Here is a 19,329-nt window from a genome sequence, read left to right as displayed (position 1 = left end):
AAACATAATAAATAACAACAGATGACCAACACTGAAGCCCACATAGGCTTTTTCTCACGTATGTTCCTCCTATCACTTTCACCAGCCTAAAGAACTCTTTAGCCTTTGTTACGTATAAAAAAGGTCTCTTGTCACCGGAATACACCACTAACACCACAAACAACATGGTTAATTGGATTCTCTGCCCTCACCACTGTTTACAGCGTTAGCAACTATGTTTTAAAGCCAGAATACTAAACAAATTGAATCCATAGACTCATTTTCAGGACTGCCTGCTCTATCCCATCATACACTCAAAATCCATTACATTAAAAAAAGAATAGCAACAAAATGCAGTGATATCTGGGATACACTGCTTCCCTGCCAGTATGCACACTATTTCAAGGTTTGTATTCTACCCACTAACCCACTCATGCGTGGGTTGTCATGTCCACGTGTGACCTCCAGACACGAGTTTCATGGAAATCAGAGTAGCTCTGTGGAAACACAATCTCTCTGGCTAGCGTCTATCAACAAATAAGGCTGAACATTATCTGCTCTTCAGAACACTCATTGTTTACGTTTGTACAGAACTTAATGCAACATGATCTTGACTCGGCCCATGCTTTTAAGCACTACCCCAGCAGCAGTTGCTCAGACCCTATCATGCCAGAGGTTGTCCGAAAATGCAATAAAAATACCACGGCTGGATTCCCAGCCACCACCTCCCCAGTCTACCCAGGTATTTGCTCTAGTTTGCTGCAGTCGTTGCATTTTCATCTTTTGCTATGAATGCAACCTCTGTAATTATAAAGCACTGACTGAACAGGTCATCAAAATCTGCTCTGTGAAGAGGTTCCTCCTGCCATTTCCACTGTTATCATCTTTAATTAATGAAAATACTTCTCATACTATTTACTGGTTCCACCCTAGTAAAGTTAGTCACACACCTATACATCTCTTTCCTATACTTTCAGGCTTCAAGGCTGACCCTGTAATTAAAAAAAAAAAAGTGGATAGCTAGCTATGTGGTAACCTACCATATTTGTAGCAATACACATTAGATAAATAATTAAGCCTTTAAAAGTGTCTGCTATGCCATTTATAGCGTTCAAAAGGGAACCCAGGCCTCATCCTTTCTTTACCACTGCACAGTGAACCAGTTACTAGGATGATTCTGACTCGCACTGTCATTTCTGAGGGAAGTGCCACAAATCAAAAGACATTAAACTTTAATCTACTGGGACAAAGTTTATGGTTATGCAGCTCACAAATTACTCTCAAGAGGTTTTTGCCTACACCTTACCCAACAGCTAGTGGGAATTGGCCAATGGTCCATGGCTGGTACGTTCAGGCAACAGCTGACCAGCATCAGCTCTCTGTATCAAAACTGTTTGTGTTTAACTACAAACCCCAACTGCTCCCACACAGCAGGAAGAGACTCATTAAAATTATTTCACCATTCTGGTCTCCGCAAAGAACATGCATGATGTAAATTATTCATAATTTGCCCCCTGAGAACACAAATCCGAGGGAGTTACAAATAGCCATCTTCCTTTTGATTTGGGTGAAAGCAAAGGGGCTGACGGAAGATAGATGAGTCTTAGTTCTTATAAGGAAGATGTTAGAGACATATTTAGTAAACACAGAAAAAAGTGTGTTCTTAACTCATGTTAAAACAATTACAAAGAGAAGGCACCTTGTGTTAGCTTTCAGGGAAATACAGAGCAGATCTCAATTTGACAGCTAAACCTGTTATCTCTACAGCTGTTTGCATTAGCTAACTCCTATTAACTAAATGAAGTTAAAAACTCTCACCCATTTTTATATTTATTTTGCAGTGGAGATATACCCACTGGTACAATGCTTGCTGAAAAACAGAAATTAAAGAAGTGAAAGGAAATGCTGCCAGAGGGGGAAAAAAATCCCCTGTATTTCCTTTTTGTCCTCAAATACATCTTTCCTTCTTTAGCTTTTTTTTTTCCTTGTTATACATACTGCAGGGGAAAATAAAATAAACTCAAATCCATTTCAAACTACAACATTTTCCAAGACTATTTTAAGACTTATATTGGTTAACCATAGGAACATGAAAGATTTCAGCTCTTCGGAAAAATAGATTCTGAGACTAGGATCCTAAAGTTATTCAGAAGAGCAGAGCCTGAACAAAACTCTCTTTTCACACAGTAATAACATCACATACAGCTTCTCATTAAATTAAGAGGGTGGAACAAATTCTTCTGGTTTCGTGGTGCACAAACAAAATGCACTTGTGGCCTGGTGAAATTTTCAATAGGAAAGCTTGCTCTGGGTAAACTGAATGGTTAGACCTAATTTAAAACTATTCTCTCGTCTTAATTAAAATCTCAGAGCACATACCACACAGGCTGAACTCCCTACTAACTGAAGAAAAATCAAGTTTGACTCTTTAATGTGCCTTAATGATCACCTTCAAAAGAAGGCAATTCATTGTGAACTTCAGTTGTGTTTCTTTGGGCAAGAATACACCTACCTCAGCAGAACTACCAAATCCACGTGTTACCTTGGCTTCTGACTTTTCTGAGGTGACTAGCATATGTACAGCCTACTAAACAGGTTTAGTAGGTGAGAGGTCTCGCCCCCCCCCCCCCCAAGAACTAAATATATTATGTGACTTCTGACAAGTCAAATCTTCCTCCACCACACATGGCCCTAATTCTCTTCCCATCATTTGTCTATGTTGCCTATTTGAGCTGCATGCACTCTGGGGGAAGAATCAACCATTCTATTAAGAACCTACAAACCCTAGAACTACCTCAAGTACCTAGAACCCCTAGAAAAACAGGGGTCACGCTTGTTAAAGGTTCTGTTAGAACACCACCATGGTTTCTCGCATGACTTTCTCACACAACTGAGATATCCTGCCCTCATACAGTCAAAGCAGGAACTCTTTATTTTACTACTGGCCTGTGACATGCATACAGTCCCAACCAGCTGACATGATGCTGAGCGTGACTTGTGCCAGTCAATGCTTCATCAGTGCTGTGTCATCACGCAATTATTCACGTACAGCAAACCCTGCAGAGGGGACTAGACCGCAGTTCTGTCTGTAATCACTCATCCTGTTCAGCGGAGAGTAGAACATTTTTAGCTCTTAAAACTGATTTTACAATAATGATAGTTTTACAATTTTGCTTAACGTTCTATTCAAAGCACCCTGCAGAAAGCTCAGTCTCATCTCATCTGAGGTCATTTAATAAAATACCGACCACTGAAGAAAACTTACCACATATAACTTGTGCCAGATGACTGCCCACTCCCTGAGGGTAGAAGTGAGTTCTTGTCCAAGGGGCAATTCACTTGGAATCACTGTTTCATGTTGTCTTAAAAAAAAAAAAAAGAAAATAGAAAAAAAGATGTTACACTCAAGATTAAAACTGAGTAGTAAAACATCCTTTTTCGATAAATGTGTACACAGAAATTTGAGAGGGCTAGATATTCACACAATTCACTCATGATGCCAAAATTCTTAAATTGTTCAACTGGTTTTCCCACACACACGTTCACATTCATTATCCATTTTTAATGCAAACATGTTTCAAGTTTCTTTCAGTCTTGCTACTTTCAACTGATCTATTCCAGAAACATAATGCTAAATAGAGAGAAATTAAGTTTAGAAGAATGACCACTTCCAAGAGTAACTTGGTCAGTTACTAAAAAACCAAAACAAACAGAAGGGAAAAAAAAAGTCTCTTCCTTTGCAACTGCTGTTTTCCTCTCACTATAATGATCACAGAATCAGCTCTAAGAATTAGATGAGGAATCATTTCCTTAAGTGTTTTCCAAGACAGGAAGGAAACCACACTCCTGCTGGCTACTTGGCTGCAAGCAGGAGTGCGTTATGACTTGCAGGAGTCCCCAGAGGAGCTAAGTGTAACTTGATTGACCTGCCTCACTACTAACTCGTCTAGCAGAGCTTTCTTATTTTTGCAAATATTATTCTCCTCCACCTATGCCTACAACTGTTTTGGTATGTACAATGCTCTGGGGGGGAAAAAAAGTTATGCAGCTCTAGAAGTCTAGCACAGATGGTATGCCCTGCTGCACACACAGACCAGTAGCATTCATTACAACCACCACTACTTAAGTTGGGGGTTTTTTGTTTGTTTTTGTTACCAAAAGAACATCTCAAGAAGTGCCAACCTACCCCCGGTCCTTCACGATTGCATCTTTTAAATGGATATATGTTTCTGGGAAAATGCCCTAAAAATAAATACAGAAATAAAATAAATCACACCATAGGATATGACACAAGAAAAATTCATTCAACAGAAAGCAGGGGAAGGGGTAAGAGCATGATCAGCAGAAGAGTAACTGTGACTGATGTTTACTGTTTACCTATAATAGAAATGTGTGAGGTTCACCAGTCCTGGTATTACAGGAAAAAAGACAGTAAGGAACATCAGGTTGCACGCTTGAGCACTACATTTGATATTAGCACCTCAGAGAAGCCAATCCCTTGCTTTGCTATGACGACACTCATCTTCCTGTATGGAATACTGTAAACTCTTGCAAACCATCAGTCATACTCATTTGCACTTGCTACAAAACATTCCGGGAGTCATTTGTCAAGTTGCCCTGGACCTATGGCTCTCCATAAAAGCTTACAAACACACGACAGCATTTGCAGGAATTCACCAGTCCCAAGTTTCTGTTATTTAAGAGAAACTTTCTAGGAGTGCTGCAATCATTTTCTATTTTATTTCATTCCCTTTTACACCTGAAAAATGGAGACTGTGAAGGATGTTACCACACGAGAGGTGCCAGGATTCCTACGGGAAACCAGATTTCCATGCAGTTTTCAGACTGGTTTCACAAGCTTCAAGAATTTTGGGTGAGATCCACACATGCAAAATTTTTAGAATATTTTCCAAGTCAAATCAAAACTCTAATCTTACCATTACATAACTAATGTTGGACACGTACAGGTCCAAGACCATAACAATAAAGCAAAGTGCATGCAGATATGCAACAGTTATTTTTGCTAGTTCAAACTACATTACACACGCTTACAATGAAGGAGTACCCAGTTAATGGTTCTGAAACATTTACCTCAAGGGCATTTATTTCTATCACTAAGGAAAAGGACACAGTGATCAGGAGACCTGCACAGTATTAAGACAAGAAATACAGGAGAAGCATAGCTGATTACTGCACCAGATGGGGTCTGGCAAGGTGTGAAATAAAAATTAGAGTTACTGAAAAGTGAGGTCATACCTTCTTAGATTTATTACGGAGTGTGTATCCTCGGTACCAGCCTGTCAAAGGGAAACAAAAATATTTATTTTTTCCTGTCTACAGCAATTAAAAACACACTGTCATTCTCACAACATTTCTACAACATAAATCCATTGATCTTGGTCATCTGAGATCTGCTATTGTGAAGACACCTCTGCTTTGTTCGTAGGAGGCTTGATTCCTAAGAGTAGGGTAGAAGCGTGTTTCTTCCTACCACGAACTGACACCCTGGCTTCTACTCTGCCTATCCATTTGAGTTGTGCTGATAGGGCTCAATGGAAAAGCAGGCCACTCCATGCTATACGTTTTCAAAGTGACAATCCTTGTTCCATAAAGCTTACAAGTTATACACACAACACAGAGCTAATGCTGTAACCATTTGACATACGAGGCAGGGACACAGCCATGCACACAGAACAACCAGTCCAAGGTCACAGAGCATGTACCTGGCTAAGAGAAATATACTCAAGTGTCCCAAGTCCAATTCCACTCCACCCCTTTTGAATTTTTTTTTTCTTCCTATAGAACCACAGACTGGTTTGGGTTGAAAGGAACCTCAAAGCCCATCTAGTTCCATCCCCCTGCCATGGGCAGGGACACCCTCCACTAGCCCAGGTTGCCCAAAGCCCCATCCAACCTGGCCTTGAGCACTTCCAGGGATCCAGGGGCAGCCACAGTTTCTCTGAGCAACCTGTGCCAGGGCCTCACCATCCTTAAAGGAAAGGATTTCTTCCTCAGATCTCATCTAAATCTACCTTCCTTCACCTTCAGGCCATTCCCCCTTGTCCTGTCACGCCATGCCCTTGTAAACAGTCCCTATGAAGTGTATTTTCATCCAAATCATCTTATAGATTGTGCTGAAGTTCCACATTGTATAGGTCCTTTATTTTCTTCTGTGACTCAGTCTAAAGTCTTCCTTCAAAGGAAGGCCGAAAGACAATGTCTTATTAGATAAGGCAAAAAAACCCCCAACCCTGAACTGCTTGCCCTGGTACAGGTATTGCTTCTCAACATTACCTTGACAAGGCCTAGTAAAGTATAAGATACAAAGTAGTAACTGATCCCCAAGACTCAGAAGCAGATGCCACTTTCAGGTGTACCTCTTCAGCACCTGGGGTTTGATCAGCAGTTTGAAACGCAAGTGTATGAAAAAATTGCTGTATTTCTTATGTCCTCAAGCGAGCCTTGCTGAATGAGCAGACAGGAGAGAACCATAGCTGTGGGCAAGTCACTCCCGCTCTTCTCCCACCACCCCAAACCGTGTGAGATGAAGGGGTTGTTCTCCCCACCATCACCTTCGTCATTGGGCTTGGCTATCTAAGAGCTGTGCATGATCAAGCACTCTTTCCACTGGGTGCCTGTTCCTTGCCATAAGCAACAATCTGCATCACCATCAGTCCTCCTGAAGTTCCTGTACTGGAAATAACAAACTAAACATTTCAGAAGAAGAATCTGCTCTGGTTTAAATGCTGATGCACAGATGTAACATCCCTTGTATTGTTCTGCAACAGAATGCAAACTTGCACTTTCTCACTGACTCTTAACCACTAAAAACATCATTCCAAATGTCAAGACACTCTGCGACCCCAACTCTCAATTAACCACGTTCCTAGAGCATTGGGTTTTGATTCTTCTCCTAAGGTTCTACTTGCATTAAAACTGAAAACACTGACCCTACCTCTAGCAAACACGAGGGGTATAGATTACGGTCTATAGTGCATGAATGATGCTGAGATCTATCAAGACAGACAATATTGCTGATCCAAGACGATTATGTTCAGCTGACTGGCAGAGGGAGCAGCATCAGGAAGGCAAAGGGATTTAAGGGAATAATCAGGCAAAGAAGAGAGGAGGGGAAGTTGGGGATTGTTTTTTTTCCTTTTTTTTTGTCATCCTGTCCATGTTGTCCCCCCCTCCATATATTTTTATATATATATATATATATATATATATATATATATAAAAAACAAAGAAGGTTAAATGAAGATCCATGCATCTGAGACTCCCTAAACCATAAATTAGAGCTTAGGGTGGGTTTTTTTGTTTTCATAGATTTTTTTGGGGGGGAGGGTTCTGTTTGGGTTTTTGTTTTGTTTTGTTTTAAGAACAGTTTTGGCCCCTTTCTCTAGCCATGAGAACGTGAATCAGCTTGACCACATAATCCCCAATATTCCAGTAGTAAGTTAGGAGGAAAGAAGAAACTCCACTCCTTCCACAAGATGAAGACTATACATTGATCATGGACCAATGGATAGGGTACTGGATCAGAGGTGAGAAGATTTAGGTTCTATTTTTATGCAAGTTGTAATTAATTGTTCTTTAGCATGTGATAGAAAACTTATGGAATTTAACAAGAATATTTTCTCAGTGATTTCAATTCCATTTGACACAGTCTCTCAGCCCTTCTATACCACAGCTTCCTCATATTTAAAATGGTCTCCTGGCATTAACCATATTCCTGTAAAATATTTCACAATCATTGCATAAAACCATGTTGTATATTATTATGCAAAACTATTTCGGCAAGCATCTCATGCAATTTTTTCAGAGTTCTGCTCCAATTTTCAATAATCTTATTCATCATTTTAAAAAGAACAAAAGCTTTTGGTAGTGGTCAATTGATTATTTAATTTCTTCTTCATAGAAAAAAACCCCACCTGCCTGAAGCTTCAGAGGAATGATAGACTATTTAAGCATTTCTCCTGAGTATTTTCTCCAAGTAGGGATGTGCTAAACGGAGAAAGGCTTTTCAGTTGAAGATGACATTGCAAATTTCAGCTACTACAACACTCTTTCAAACTGAAGTCTGATTAAGAACGATAGTGGACTGAGTCTTGCAAAGAAATGTCTTTTTTGTTGTTGTGGGTTTTTTTAGTGGAACACAGATCCTCAATTTTACCTTTCATTAAATGGATTTTATGTAGTATGTAAAAGATCAGAAAGATCTAAGAAAAAATTATTACAATAGTTTAGACAACTAAAAGTTATACACAGTGACGCAATCCCAGGTCATGTGCTTAACTGCAAGGTCTTTGTTCCTCTTGCACTGTAGCGTACCGTCTCTTGGTACCACAACGTACACCGCTGCACTGTACTGAAATAAAACAAGGGATTGCTTCATTTACCTACAGTGGCCAGAAGAAAGATGAAGACTGAAACTAGGAACAAATTCAATGCAAACTTCTTTGCATCAGGAAAAGAAACCGGTCAGAATCATGGTATGTGGGCACACATTCTTTCTATCCGCAATTTGGCTATTTCCCACTGCTTACATGAAATAATAATATATACTGCAGCTTAGAAAAGATTTCCCTAAACAGAAATGTGTCCTCCCCAGCTCACTACTCAAGGACAGATTCCCAGAGAGTAAATCCTGCACTGGAGCAGCCTTCAAAGCATTGGACACAGCAAGTTTCCTTCTTTTCTCAGATTTTGCTGCATATGCCCAGTCTTGCCAGTATTTATCAAACAACAGGGTAAGCACACACTGCTTACCTTATTACCAAGTGGAAAAAGTAATTTTGTACAAAGACCTCATGCCTTTCTGCAACCAGAGAGCCAACCAAAGGAGGAAAAAAAAAAGCTTGCTTTGCAGATTACAGGAGTGTATCATGACCAAGACACCTAAACTAAGAAAAGCATGCTTTGCAGAGAGCATACGCACATTTGTTTTAAACAGAAGGCGAGTCTAAGAAAACTGGCATCCTCCAGATCTTCATGTGCAATAAATACACCGTGCTGTTTAAAGCATGCTTGAAGCCTGACTAAAACATCTCATACATTATTTAAAAGCGGTCTCAAAGTAAAACACTAAATATGCACATTTAAACCCTATCTACAGTGCAAACCCCACTTCCAACTGCAGAAGTTGACAAAGATGCAGTACGCCACAACCTTCATTTTCCTGGACTGAAAGAAATGCTGCACAGTCTAGACTACTCCGTTACACAACCTAATAGCCAACAGCTCTCCTGTTGTCCCTAGAAATATTTGAAACCTTTACTTCAAGCTACTCAGTCTGGTTTCAGCTCTGACAACCTTCACTTCAACAGTGTATACTTTGTCCAAGCTGAAGCTACCATTCACAGGGATGATCATCTGTCCCTTGACGAATCCTTGACTCAGGCAAGCTGCAGTCCAGCAATATGAACAGACAGTCTATCACGTTATCACTTCCTTACCTTCTTTAATCCAACCCTAACTGTGAAGTTGTAACTAGGACTTACAAAACAGAGCACGGGGAAGAAAGCTTTACTAACAAAAGTGCAATGCCAGAGCCTCATCCCAAAATTGGCCTACTTTCCAAGGACTGTCAGCCTTTGCAGCAGGCCTCTAACTCCTGACAGCAACACACAGCATAAATGAGCAGGGATTTCGGAATTTAAAAGGTGCTTTCTCTCATTCTGAGGCCATTAGGCCATACAACAGCAGCATGTGACTGCAGGCACCCCACCTTAAGAGTTGCAAGACCCTCTGGTCCGCAGCAAAGCCACAGAACATCAGAAGTTTGTGTAGCACAGAGGCCTACACCAAACTGCATCCATACCTTCTGGCTTGCACTTTAATTCACTCCTTGCTTCTCACACACCTCCCCCAGTGGCTTAGCTGTATCAGTGTTACGTCTCAAAGCTATTCCGCCAGTTGAGAGTCAGATAACATTTATTGTTAACACCAAAACACAGTGCAAGCTTCAACCTTGCTGCCTGGCTGTCAAGGAACAAACTGTGCACTTCAATTCTTACAGACAGAACGGAGCCAGCCAAAACCCCAGATGCAGAATACAAAGAGCTTTCAAGTGAAGGCTGTTTGATACACAGAGAGCCTTCGCTGAGCACGGCTGAGGGATGAATACCTGCTGACTTCAACCAGGAGGAAAAAGGGGACACGTTCCAGAGCAGGAAGTGAACTGTGGTGCAACAGCCCTGAGAACTTTCTGGTAACTCATGAAAGATGCTCCTGTGCATCCTGAGGTAGGGAACAATAGGAAGGAGCAAGATTTTCCAACTGGCTATTACCATTCCATGAGAGCCTCCGGGACAGTCCTGAAAAACTCCCCTTTAATTCCCTAAAGAATGTTACTGATAGCCTAAGGAACGCCCTCAGCAGGGAGATGCAGGGATAACTCACACCAACTAAAACAAAAGGACTTCACAAGGCATGTCTGAGCCTTTCTTCTTGCAAAGCCAACGCCCTGGTTAAATGGAACCTTTTTTCTAAATAGAGACTTGTGTATCCAGATAAGAGTGGCAATTAGTGGAACAAAAAACCTCACTTTTATCAGACTGGAGTTGTTTTTCTAAGTATACATCATTAGCATGAGAAGAAACAGAAAAGGCTTCTTGAGAGAACACTAGTGTTCAAAAACACAACCCACAGATGTCTGGAAACAAAGCTGAAAGCTGATGTCCCAAAAGAAAGAAAAGTAGATACAATCAGACACGGTAATTTCCTCCCAGGCAGACAGAATATCAGAATTTGGAGTTTAAGATGAATTTATGGGAAGTAAGACCAGACCCGCAGCTGAGTTACCATCTCAGAGACAATCTCCATCTTTCCCTTTAGATTCACACGTTTGGCCTGAATTTTTGGCTGGTCTTTCCAGGAAAAGTATTTGGTTGTACTGCAGTAATTCCTAGGTGCCTTGGTCACAAACTAGGAGGCCCCACTGATGGTTCAGCATATGAAACTAAAACACATTCACTTTCCTGAACAATTTACAATCAATCCTCTCAGGCTGGAGTTCCAAATTGGGACATTTCAGGTAAAAAAAAGAGATGCCTGTCGGGTATTCATTTCCTATTCTTGACCATCTCTCCTTTAAACAGTTGATGACAGACCAAGCAGTAGGACTAAACAACAATGATGCTTTAAAAAAAAAAAAAAAAAAAAAAGAGAAAGAAATACCCCAAGATTTTGGGAAGTACAAGATGCATCCTTTCCATGAGGGCAGCTTTCATCCCTGACTCTCCCTCTTCCTTGTCTCTTTTTGCAAAACCTGTTCAAAAGTTAGTACTATCACATATGGATTTTTTTCCCATTTCTCACCCCTCCTCAACCACTATCACACACATCAGTGTAAAAACACACATCAGCAACATAATCTGCTTTTGCATGTAGGAACTGGCTGGCTGTTTCCAGTGTCAAGGTCAAAGAGAAGTGGAAAGAGAACAATTGGCTAAGAACAAATAGCTAAACAAGCAGCTTGCCGTTCCCAGCAACAATACTAAAGAGCTTTTGTACGCTGAGTCTTTTTCAAGCGGATGCTGCTTGTGAAAATTGAGTTTATATTTTGGGAAGAATATTTAGATTTTGGAGAGCCTTCCAAATGAGGTAGTGGCTAGTACATTCTTTAAAATAATTAAATGGCTGCGTTCCATTCCTAATATTGAAATCTTCATTAAACAGTCTATTTTAATAAGTAGCTAGGAAACACACAAATGTAGTTTTCATCTGTTTAAAATAGGAACTTTGTTCTCCTTTCTGCAAGATGTTTTACATTAAGGTACACATTATGAAAAACTTCCCAGCAAAGTACTGGGAGAATCAGCCTAAAAAGGGCACGGAAGCTCCATAACTGGAGGCTTTTTAAAACATATAAAGCCAGTTCATGATGTTACAGCTTAAGCCAACATTACGTTTGAAACGATTAGACCTGCCCTCTCTTTTTCTTTCATCCACTGCCTCCATTGTCTCAGATCAAAGAACTAATTCAGGTTAAAAGCTACTTTTTAAAAAAAATTATTATTTTCCAGCTGGATCAGTTCATCACATGACTACGCAAGTGCTCGGCAAGGCACAAGGAGGAGCCAAGGTAAAGTTGCATGATGTAAAACCAGGAAAGACCAGCCAGAAGTAAGAGTTTCTTTCTCTTGCAGTGATGCCTTGAGATGCCAGGGAAATCTTACCTTGACAAACCTCTGCCAGAACAGCCTAGATATGATTACCTCTTCTGTATTGTATGTATTTTTAATACCATTTTAAAAGTCAAGTGCATACAGCAAATGCTACACGGCAAGCTTTGTGCCTTTGGGCACACTGGAAGTTGAAAATCTAGATCTGAAATTTGTACTATTTCAAAAAAATAATCTTAATTTGTTATATTTACTTTCAAAAGCCACTGCAAAGTACTTGGAAGTGATCTGTGACCTACCTTCATACATCTCCAAAATGTGAACAGTATCGCCAACTTGCAAGGAGAGCTCCACATCCTGGACAGCATCGTAATTGTATATTGCTAAAAAGGGGGAGAGAGAAAGAGATGAAAAACACAGTCATGAAAGCTCTGGGGTAATCAGATTTTGAAATCTGATATTATGGCACCTGTCAAAGGCAGAATATGATTTTGAAAAAGCACTATAAAACTACTAAGCTATCCTGTGTATAAGAGCTACATACTTTTCTGGTGTGTTATCTATTTCCAGATTCTATCATCAGTTCCTGCAAGGATAAAGAATAACGCCTATTACAGCCAAAGTTTGTCTTTTACCTTTAAGAATACAGATCTGTGACACTATATTGAGAAGCTGCATCTTCCCACTTTACTGACAACCTGACCGGCAAAGGTCACTACTACCCCAGGCAGAGGTCATGGATCAATTAGTTAATTGTCATTTTTTATTAGTGTTTCAGAGGGCTAACTGCAATGTAGCAGTCACGAGCACTGGCAAAACAACATAAATTGGACGTCCTAAGAAGAAATGCCACTAATCTATATTAAATGCCTCAGACTATTTGCTACTAAAGGCTCTTTACAGACAAGAGCCAATCTTAGTACAAAAACTTGAGATTCTCTGCAAATGTAATCCCTACTAAAGACAAAGCTAATCTGAATGCTTATCGGATTTCCAGTGGGAATAGGATTAATTTCAGAAGCCCGTGCTTCTAAACTGCCTTTTCTCTGGAACTTTCTTGAGCTGCACAGTTTCACTGGTCAAAGCAGAAGAGCCCTCCTGAGAGCTGCTGAAGGCCTGTCAAGATGAGAAAGTTTAGTCTGAATTCACTTTCAAATCAATGCAAGTAAAACGACATAAAGCAGTCGGGAAAATGCTTTGCTATGGTGCCATGAATTGATCAGCTAAATCAAAACTGACCACTTCTCTACCAAAATGAGATTATCTTATTTATTTAAAATAATAAATATTATAAATCAATATAAATAAAATTTATAAAATATATAAAAAGAAAATGTATAATATGTATAAATGGATAAATTTATAAAATAATAAATGGTTTAATACAGATCACATCCTAAATGCAGCAACGCAATCTTCTCACACACATAAGTGTCATATTTAAGTCTCCAAATCTGTTCCCCAAGCAAACATATTAGTGAAGTAAGCAAAATGTTTATTTTTATGAAGGCGGCAAGTAAAGCATGCAAACGTTTCAGGGGGTTTGGGGAAAATTCTTCAGAGGGTTTGTATTTGAAGAACGAACTCTGAAAATCAAATAAGTAAAAAATTGAGCTCCTATGTCAGGAAATTTGCATCAAACGCCCATCATCTCCATCAAGATGAGCTATATTGCCTCCTGGCAAGGATCCAGCATAAACAAATGACTGTGGCTTACCACACCGGAAATTCTCTCATATACTAGCTTTCTTTACAATATTGTAACTATAAATAATCCAACAGAAGTAGGCAGGAGATGTGAATTCCATGCAGTATCTGAAATAGATGCTGATCACAAACAGATCCCTATTTTCTTTGGCAGCAGGGGCAGTGTTTGTTCACAGTGGCCCAGATTCATGCCTACCGTAACTTCAGCGCCCGCAGAGATACACACAGAGTATGCACCGAATCTATTGCGTTGTTTTCCAAAGGGTTACAGGAATGTTACTGGACCTTTGCTCCTAAGGCACTAGCTGCTTCAACATCCAGTTTCCTCTCCCTCCCTGCAACGGTGTTGTAAGCCAAGATATTAAAAACTGACTGGTGATCTGGATATTCAGTTTAGACACATAAAGGCCCCCAAAAAGGCCTAGAAGTAAAAATCCCATCAATGTTTTCGCAGAAAAATTTGTATAATGTTTACGGGCAAAGACAAACGTGAACATACACAGGAGTAGATCAGAGTAATCCATTGAGAACTACCTTGTATTGAAAGGTGCCGAGATCATAAATTGATGGAAGAACTGGTTAATATTGTATTTGATTCAGTTAAAAAGAAAGGTGATCCACAAATATGATCAAAAGGCTGGAGCACCTCTCCTATGAGGACAGGATGAGAGAGTTGGGGTTGTTCAGCCTGGAGAAGAGAAGGCTCCGGGGAGGCCTAATTGCGGCCTTCCAGTACCTGAAGAGGCCTACAGGAAAAATGGAGAGGGACTGTTCATCAGGGAGTGTAGTGACAGGACAAGGGGAATGGCCCTAAGCTGAAGGAGAAGTGATTGAGATGAGGTCTGAGGGACAAATTCTTCTCTATCAGGATAGAGAGGCACCCACACATTGCCCAAAGAAGCTTCCTGTCCCTGGATCCCTGGAAGTGTTCAAGGCCAGATTGGATGGGGCTTTGGGCAGCCTGGGCTAGTGGAGGGTGTCCCTGCCCATGGCAGGGGGGTTGGAACTGGATGAGCTCTGAGGTCCCTTCCAACCCAAACTAGTCAGTGATTCTATGAAACCAGTCTGCCAGATATATAAAATAGTTCTGCAAGGGTTTGCAGAGGTCAGCATAAAAGGAAAGTACACTCCCTGAAGCCATGCCCTCTGTTGTGGTAAACCTGCCAAATCACTCACGTTAAGCAGGAATGTTGCCAGCCACTAAGTGGATGGGACATCTCCCAGTGTCCCCAGGGCACAGCAGGAAGCTGTGTGGATGGATAAAACAATCCGGGCTTCCTTTGGAGTCACTGCTGAATCGTTGGCCCGCGGTGTGCTACGAGGACACTGCGCTACACAGGAGGTGTCACTCCTCAGGTGAACTCGAGGCATCAAGCAGTCTATGGACATCAATAATCCTTCAGCACTGTCAACTGACTTTGAAGATTTAAAGCAGAGCATCTTAGCCAATTTCTAACTTGGCTGATTACACTCTGTCTACTAAAAGTTTCCTCCTGTGGTTACAGCCGGACTGTCTTAAAACGCTTTTTGGTATTCCCATTTCATGGCTGCACTCACCATGAGAAATGGCGGCTGTGTTGAAGTGCCTGCGTGCTTTTATGTATAGGGATTCCTACATAGAATTTCTAGATGCCTTGGGTTTCTTTGGGAGAAACAGACATTATATAAATATCAGTCTGTATTTTTCCATAAAACACTGCTTTAGCTTCAGACAAAAGCAGTCTGAGCTGCACCAAGTGTCTAACAGAAAGGTGGGCGGGCATCAGACAAGCCTTTCTTTTGAGAACACGGACAATTCAAAACCAAAAAGCACAACAGCCACGAGAAAAGGGAGAACTGAACACTGCAGTTCCCTTCCCCTCGCCAAAGATCACAACAGCCACAAGACACAGACCTAAGCATTACAGTTCCCTTCCCTTTCCCTGCTTCACCAGAAAGGTTTCGGATCCCAAGGTCCAAGCACTTACAAGCTAAAGGCACATGCTTCTGCCACTGCACGTCAAAAAAAGGGCAAGATTTGTAATGTCTTGCTTTGCTAGACTGAATTAAGCAAGAACAGAGGGCCACTGTGCATAAGTGTCCTACCCAATGGTTATGCATGAGGTTATAAAAGACAAATTGCTGGCATATTTTCCCTGGGAGCTTTACTGTTTGCAACTGATGCTTCCTGCTGTGTGAAGTCCGAAATAGTCCATCTGCAGTTATTTGAACTGCTTAGCCTCTTTTGCATTGTGTGTATTTAATCTGACCTCTTTCCGACTTAAAAGAAAAAGGAAGCTACACATAACAAACATGGTCATAGCATGAAAAAATTAAAATACTTCATAAAAAATCCTGACAGTGCAGCTAGAAAGGAAGAAAAAAAAATACAGAAAATAATGCAGAGACTTTTGTCCCCAAATTTGCAGGGATATCTGAAGTTAAGTCTTTTCCCTTCAAGTTAAACTTCAGTTGAGATTTTGTCCTTGAAACTCACTTTGGAATAGCGATTCTGTTCCTTTTATCATCCTGAATGAAAAGCAGCAGTCAAGTCTCAAAAATTTAATATAAACAAAGAGGATGAGAAGGAAAATGTGATCCATAGGAAAGAAATACTGGGTTTGTTTTAATGGTTATATTTTTTGAGTACAACTACAAGCAACGTATCATATTATTGAATTTACATTAAGGCAGTCCCCCAGTTTGATTATCAGAAAGTAAGTTCAAGAAATGGGTTGGGTTTTTTTCCAGCAATGCATCCAGCCTATGGAATTCATTAAGAGGAGGTCAGAGGAATAAACATCGGGGCTGGTTTGAAAAGGGCAACAGATAACTTTATGACCAATGACAGCAGCCAGAGTAATGCAGTTGAAGATAAGGAAAAGCAATTTTCATGCTTCAAGGCAGAAGGTGATTCCTCCAAATGAATCGGGAAGGAACTCTAAAGGCACTGCACAACTGGGTGTGCAGGCTAGATGTCAGGGATACGCTACTCTGTTCTGAAGCATCACGCAACAGTCAGTCATCACCAGAAGCAAAGACTAGGCAAATGGCAAAGAGCTAGCTCGGGCTTTCCAGGGCTCCGAGTAATAGCTAGCGGTGAGCTGCAAGTTTCTGAGAAGGCACAGAGTTTGATGCGGGCTGGCACACAGCAGTATTATGATGGGAAGAACAAATTTAGTTATGTCACTCCCTTCAGTTCTATGAAGGTCCAGGATTAATCACAGCACGCGTTCCTGATCTGTGAAACACCAGACAGGGGCACTTAAAACAGTAAGAAGCCTCAATGTCATGCAGGGGGCAGAAAACGAGAAGCAGCACATTACTGAAAAAAAAAAAACCAAACCCAAACCCCAAAACACGCTTTGAAAGCCTACAAAGCTTCACTTTGTTCAAGAGTCCTGAGAGAATCCTTAATTTGCAAGAGGTCTGTCAACAACCCATTGAGCCTGATCCAGCTCTTAGTGACACCAGTGGGAGCTTTGGCATACGCTTCATGAAAGCGGCATCAGGCTTATTTCTTCAGTGCCTACCAACAACATTCATTTGGAAGAACAGTGATGGCACGGTTAGCTCTGGTGCCACATATCTGGCCGCACTTTAAAGAGCCAGTACACGCCTGGATGAGTTATCTCCTGCACTAATGCAGTGCCTTTCACACAGCACCACCGACACACATTAGAAAAGTAACAGTGGTTCTTTTGCACGCAGAGAAACTGAGGACAGAAAAACTGAATGTCATACTGTTGTCTACAGCATATTCAAAGATGAAAACCAAATATTAATTCCTAGACCCATTTTAACCACAAGACTAACTCATTTTCAAGACTGTTCTAAAAGCAATGCTCAGCTAAAATGTCTGAAACTAACGCGAATGAGTCAGAAACTGTCACATACTATTTTATGTGTAATTCAAACCAGAATGCAATGGAATTCTTTCCTCAATAACGTGTTTAAATGTATTTGAAATGTGGATTATTGGCCTGAAAAACACAGCCACTGCAAGACCCATTATCTCTAACTTCGCTCAAAATAACCACCCCTCCATCCATTACAAAGACACGATAACCGCTTCCAAATACCATGTCCCACTTCTCTGAAGTCTGCCCTCACCACTAACTGATAGGAGAGGGTTGTGCCTTGCTTCCTCTGAACAAAGAATCACATTCAGTGCTGTTGCAATAACCAGACTTCATCTCATTACATCTTTCAACTGCAGAGTCAAAAACTATCGTACGGAAAACAGAAGTAAGTGCTTTTATTCTGCAACAACCCTGTATTAAGAAGGGGCATTTATGCCGGACAGCCCCATTTGGAGAAGCCTGGTATTCTATCTGTTGCCAAGATATAACCAAAAAAACCAGTGGCTTTATTTAAAACACAAGGAACTGCCCAAGGAATTAATTTTCTCAACAGGAACAAAGGCTTTTTGATGTTTGAGCAAAAACGTTCTTGTAACTTCCCAGGAATTTGTGTCTGAAACATTGAGAATAGCATAATTAAGATTTATATGTCAGACTACTTCTTCAAAAAGAAAAAGTCCATCGCGGTTCAACACTGTGAAACATGCACAGTAACTGATCGTTATGAAAAAAAAAATACTACTCCCGAATTGGTTGATGCTGACATTCCATCTCAATTCTACAAAGTTCCAAGTGACTGTTCAGCATTTCGAATGCAAATAATCCAGAATAACAGGATTATGCAGGTGGAAGTGCTTTAATTAAACAGCCATCATTAGGCTTCAGAGTCAAACATCTGATGAGCTAGAGATGGACCTTTAGCATCGTGTATACTTATTGTTTCAGGCTGACCTCACATACAGGAATACACGTGGAAGGACTTTTACTTATCCTCAAAATTTTTAAGATGGGTTATTTTAAAAATGGGCATTAAATCAACTGAGAAATTATACAGTCTGCCTACGCAGGAGGATATAGCATGGCTTTTCTGCTCTGGATTCCGTAACCGTCAGCTTCTATGTTCATTCCTTTCCCTGAGAACCACAAGAAAAGCAGGAAGATCCACACTGTCTTCAACATGCTTCCAACCTAAGTCTATTCCAATAACCAAACCCAAATAACCCTCAGCTCACCTGCCGAGGACAAGGCAGTGTGTCTGCCAGATGCACAGTGGATCACAAGTCTGCTAAGATTTTTCTGATTTCCTCTGAATAACAGAGTATTATCCTGGAGATGGATAGGCAAATAGTCTCAGGTTTTGCAGAGTCTGTCCAGCACAATCTAAGTCACACAAATTTCCAAATTTGGGACCAGGGAAGATTTTCTCTTTCAGTCATGCCATCATCAACTTTTGGATATTCCTGTGTCTCTCTCCATCATAGATTGGATCAGATTCTAGGATCAATGGTTTAATCTCTTAAAGCCTGGATTGCTTTAAAAAAAAAAAAAAAAACAAACCAAAACCACACACCACAATTTACCCACCTCAGCCCATGGGAGTATGGATGGCTTCACAAGCATTAGACAAGTGCTCAAACTAGATGATCTAATGGTCTCTCATGGTTTTAAACTCT

At 40.6% G+C, this 19,329-nt stretch overlaps 1 protein-coding gene across 12 annotated transcripts in view; it reads right to left on the bottom strand.

The window, feature by feature from the left end:
• Nucleotides 1–19,329, bottom strand: part of DOCK5 (dedicator of cytokinesis 5) — an 88,828-nt gene that overhangs the window by 56,056 nt on the left and 13,443 nt on the right. For all 12 annotated transcript variants that reach the window (XR_008574213.1, XR_008574214.1, XR_008574215.1 and 9 more), the window contains exons 2-5: nucleotides 12,407–12,490; nucleotides 5,236–5,276; nucleotides 4,166–4,221; nucleotides 3,245–3,341 (exon numbers count right to left, since the gene is read on the bottom strand). Coding sequence is in view for 6 of the 12 variants with exons in the window: in XM_054804656.1 (XP_054660631.1) it covers nucleotides 3,245–3,341; nucleotides 4,166–4,221; nucleotides 5,236–5,276; nucleotides 12,407–12,490 (278 nt within the window). In the remaining 6 variants the exon portion in view is untranslated. The remainder of the gene's footprint in view (nucleotides 1–3,244; nucleotides 3,342–4,165; nucleotides 4,222–5,235; nucleotides 5,277–12,406; nucleotides 12,491–19,329) is intronic.

The sequence above is a fragment of the Grus americana genome, chromosome 26 (assembly GCF_028858705.1).
Source record: "Grus americana isolate bGruAme1 chromosome 26, bGruAme1.mat, whole genome shotgun sequence".
NCBI classification, from domain to species: domain Eukaryota; kingdom Metazoa; phylum Chordata; class Aves; order Gruiformes; family Gruidae; genus Grus; species Grus americana.
Note: the sequence above shows the minus strand (reverse complement) of the source record. Positions and strands in the feature narration are given on the sequence as shown.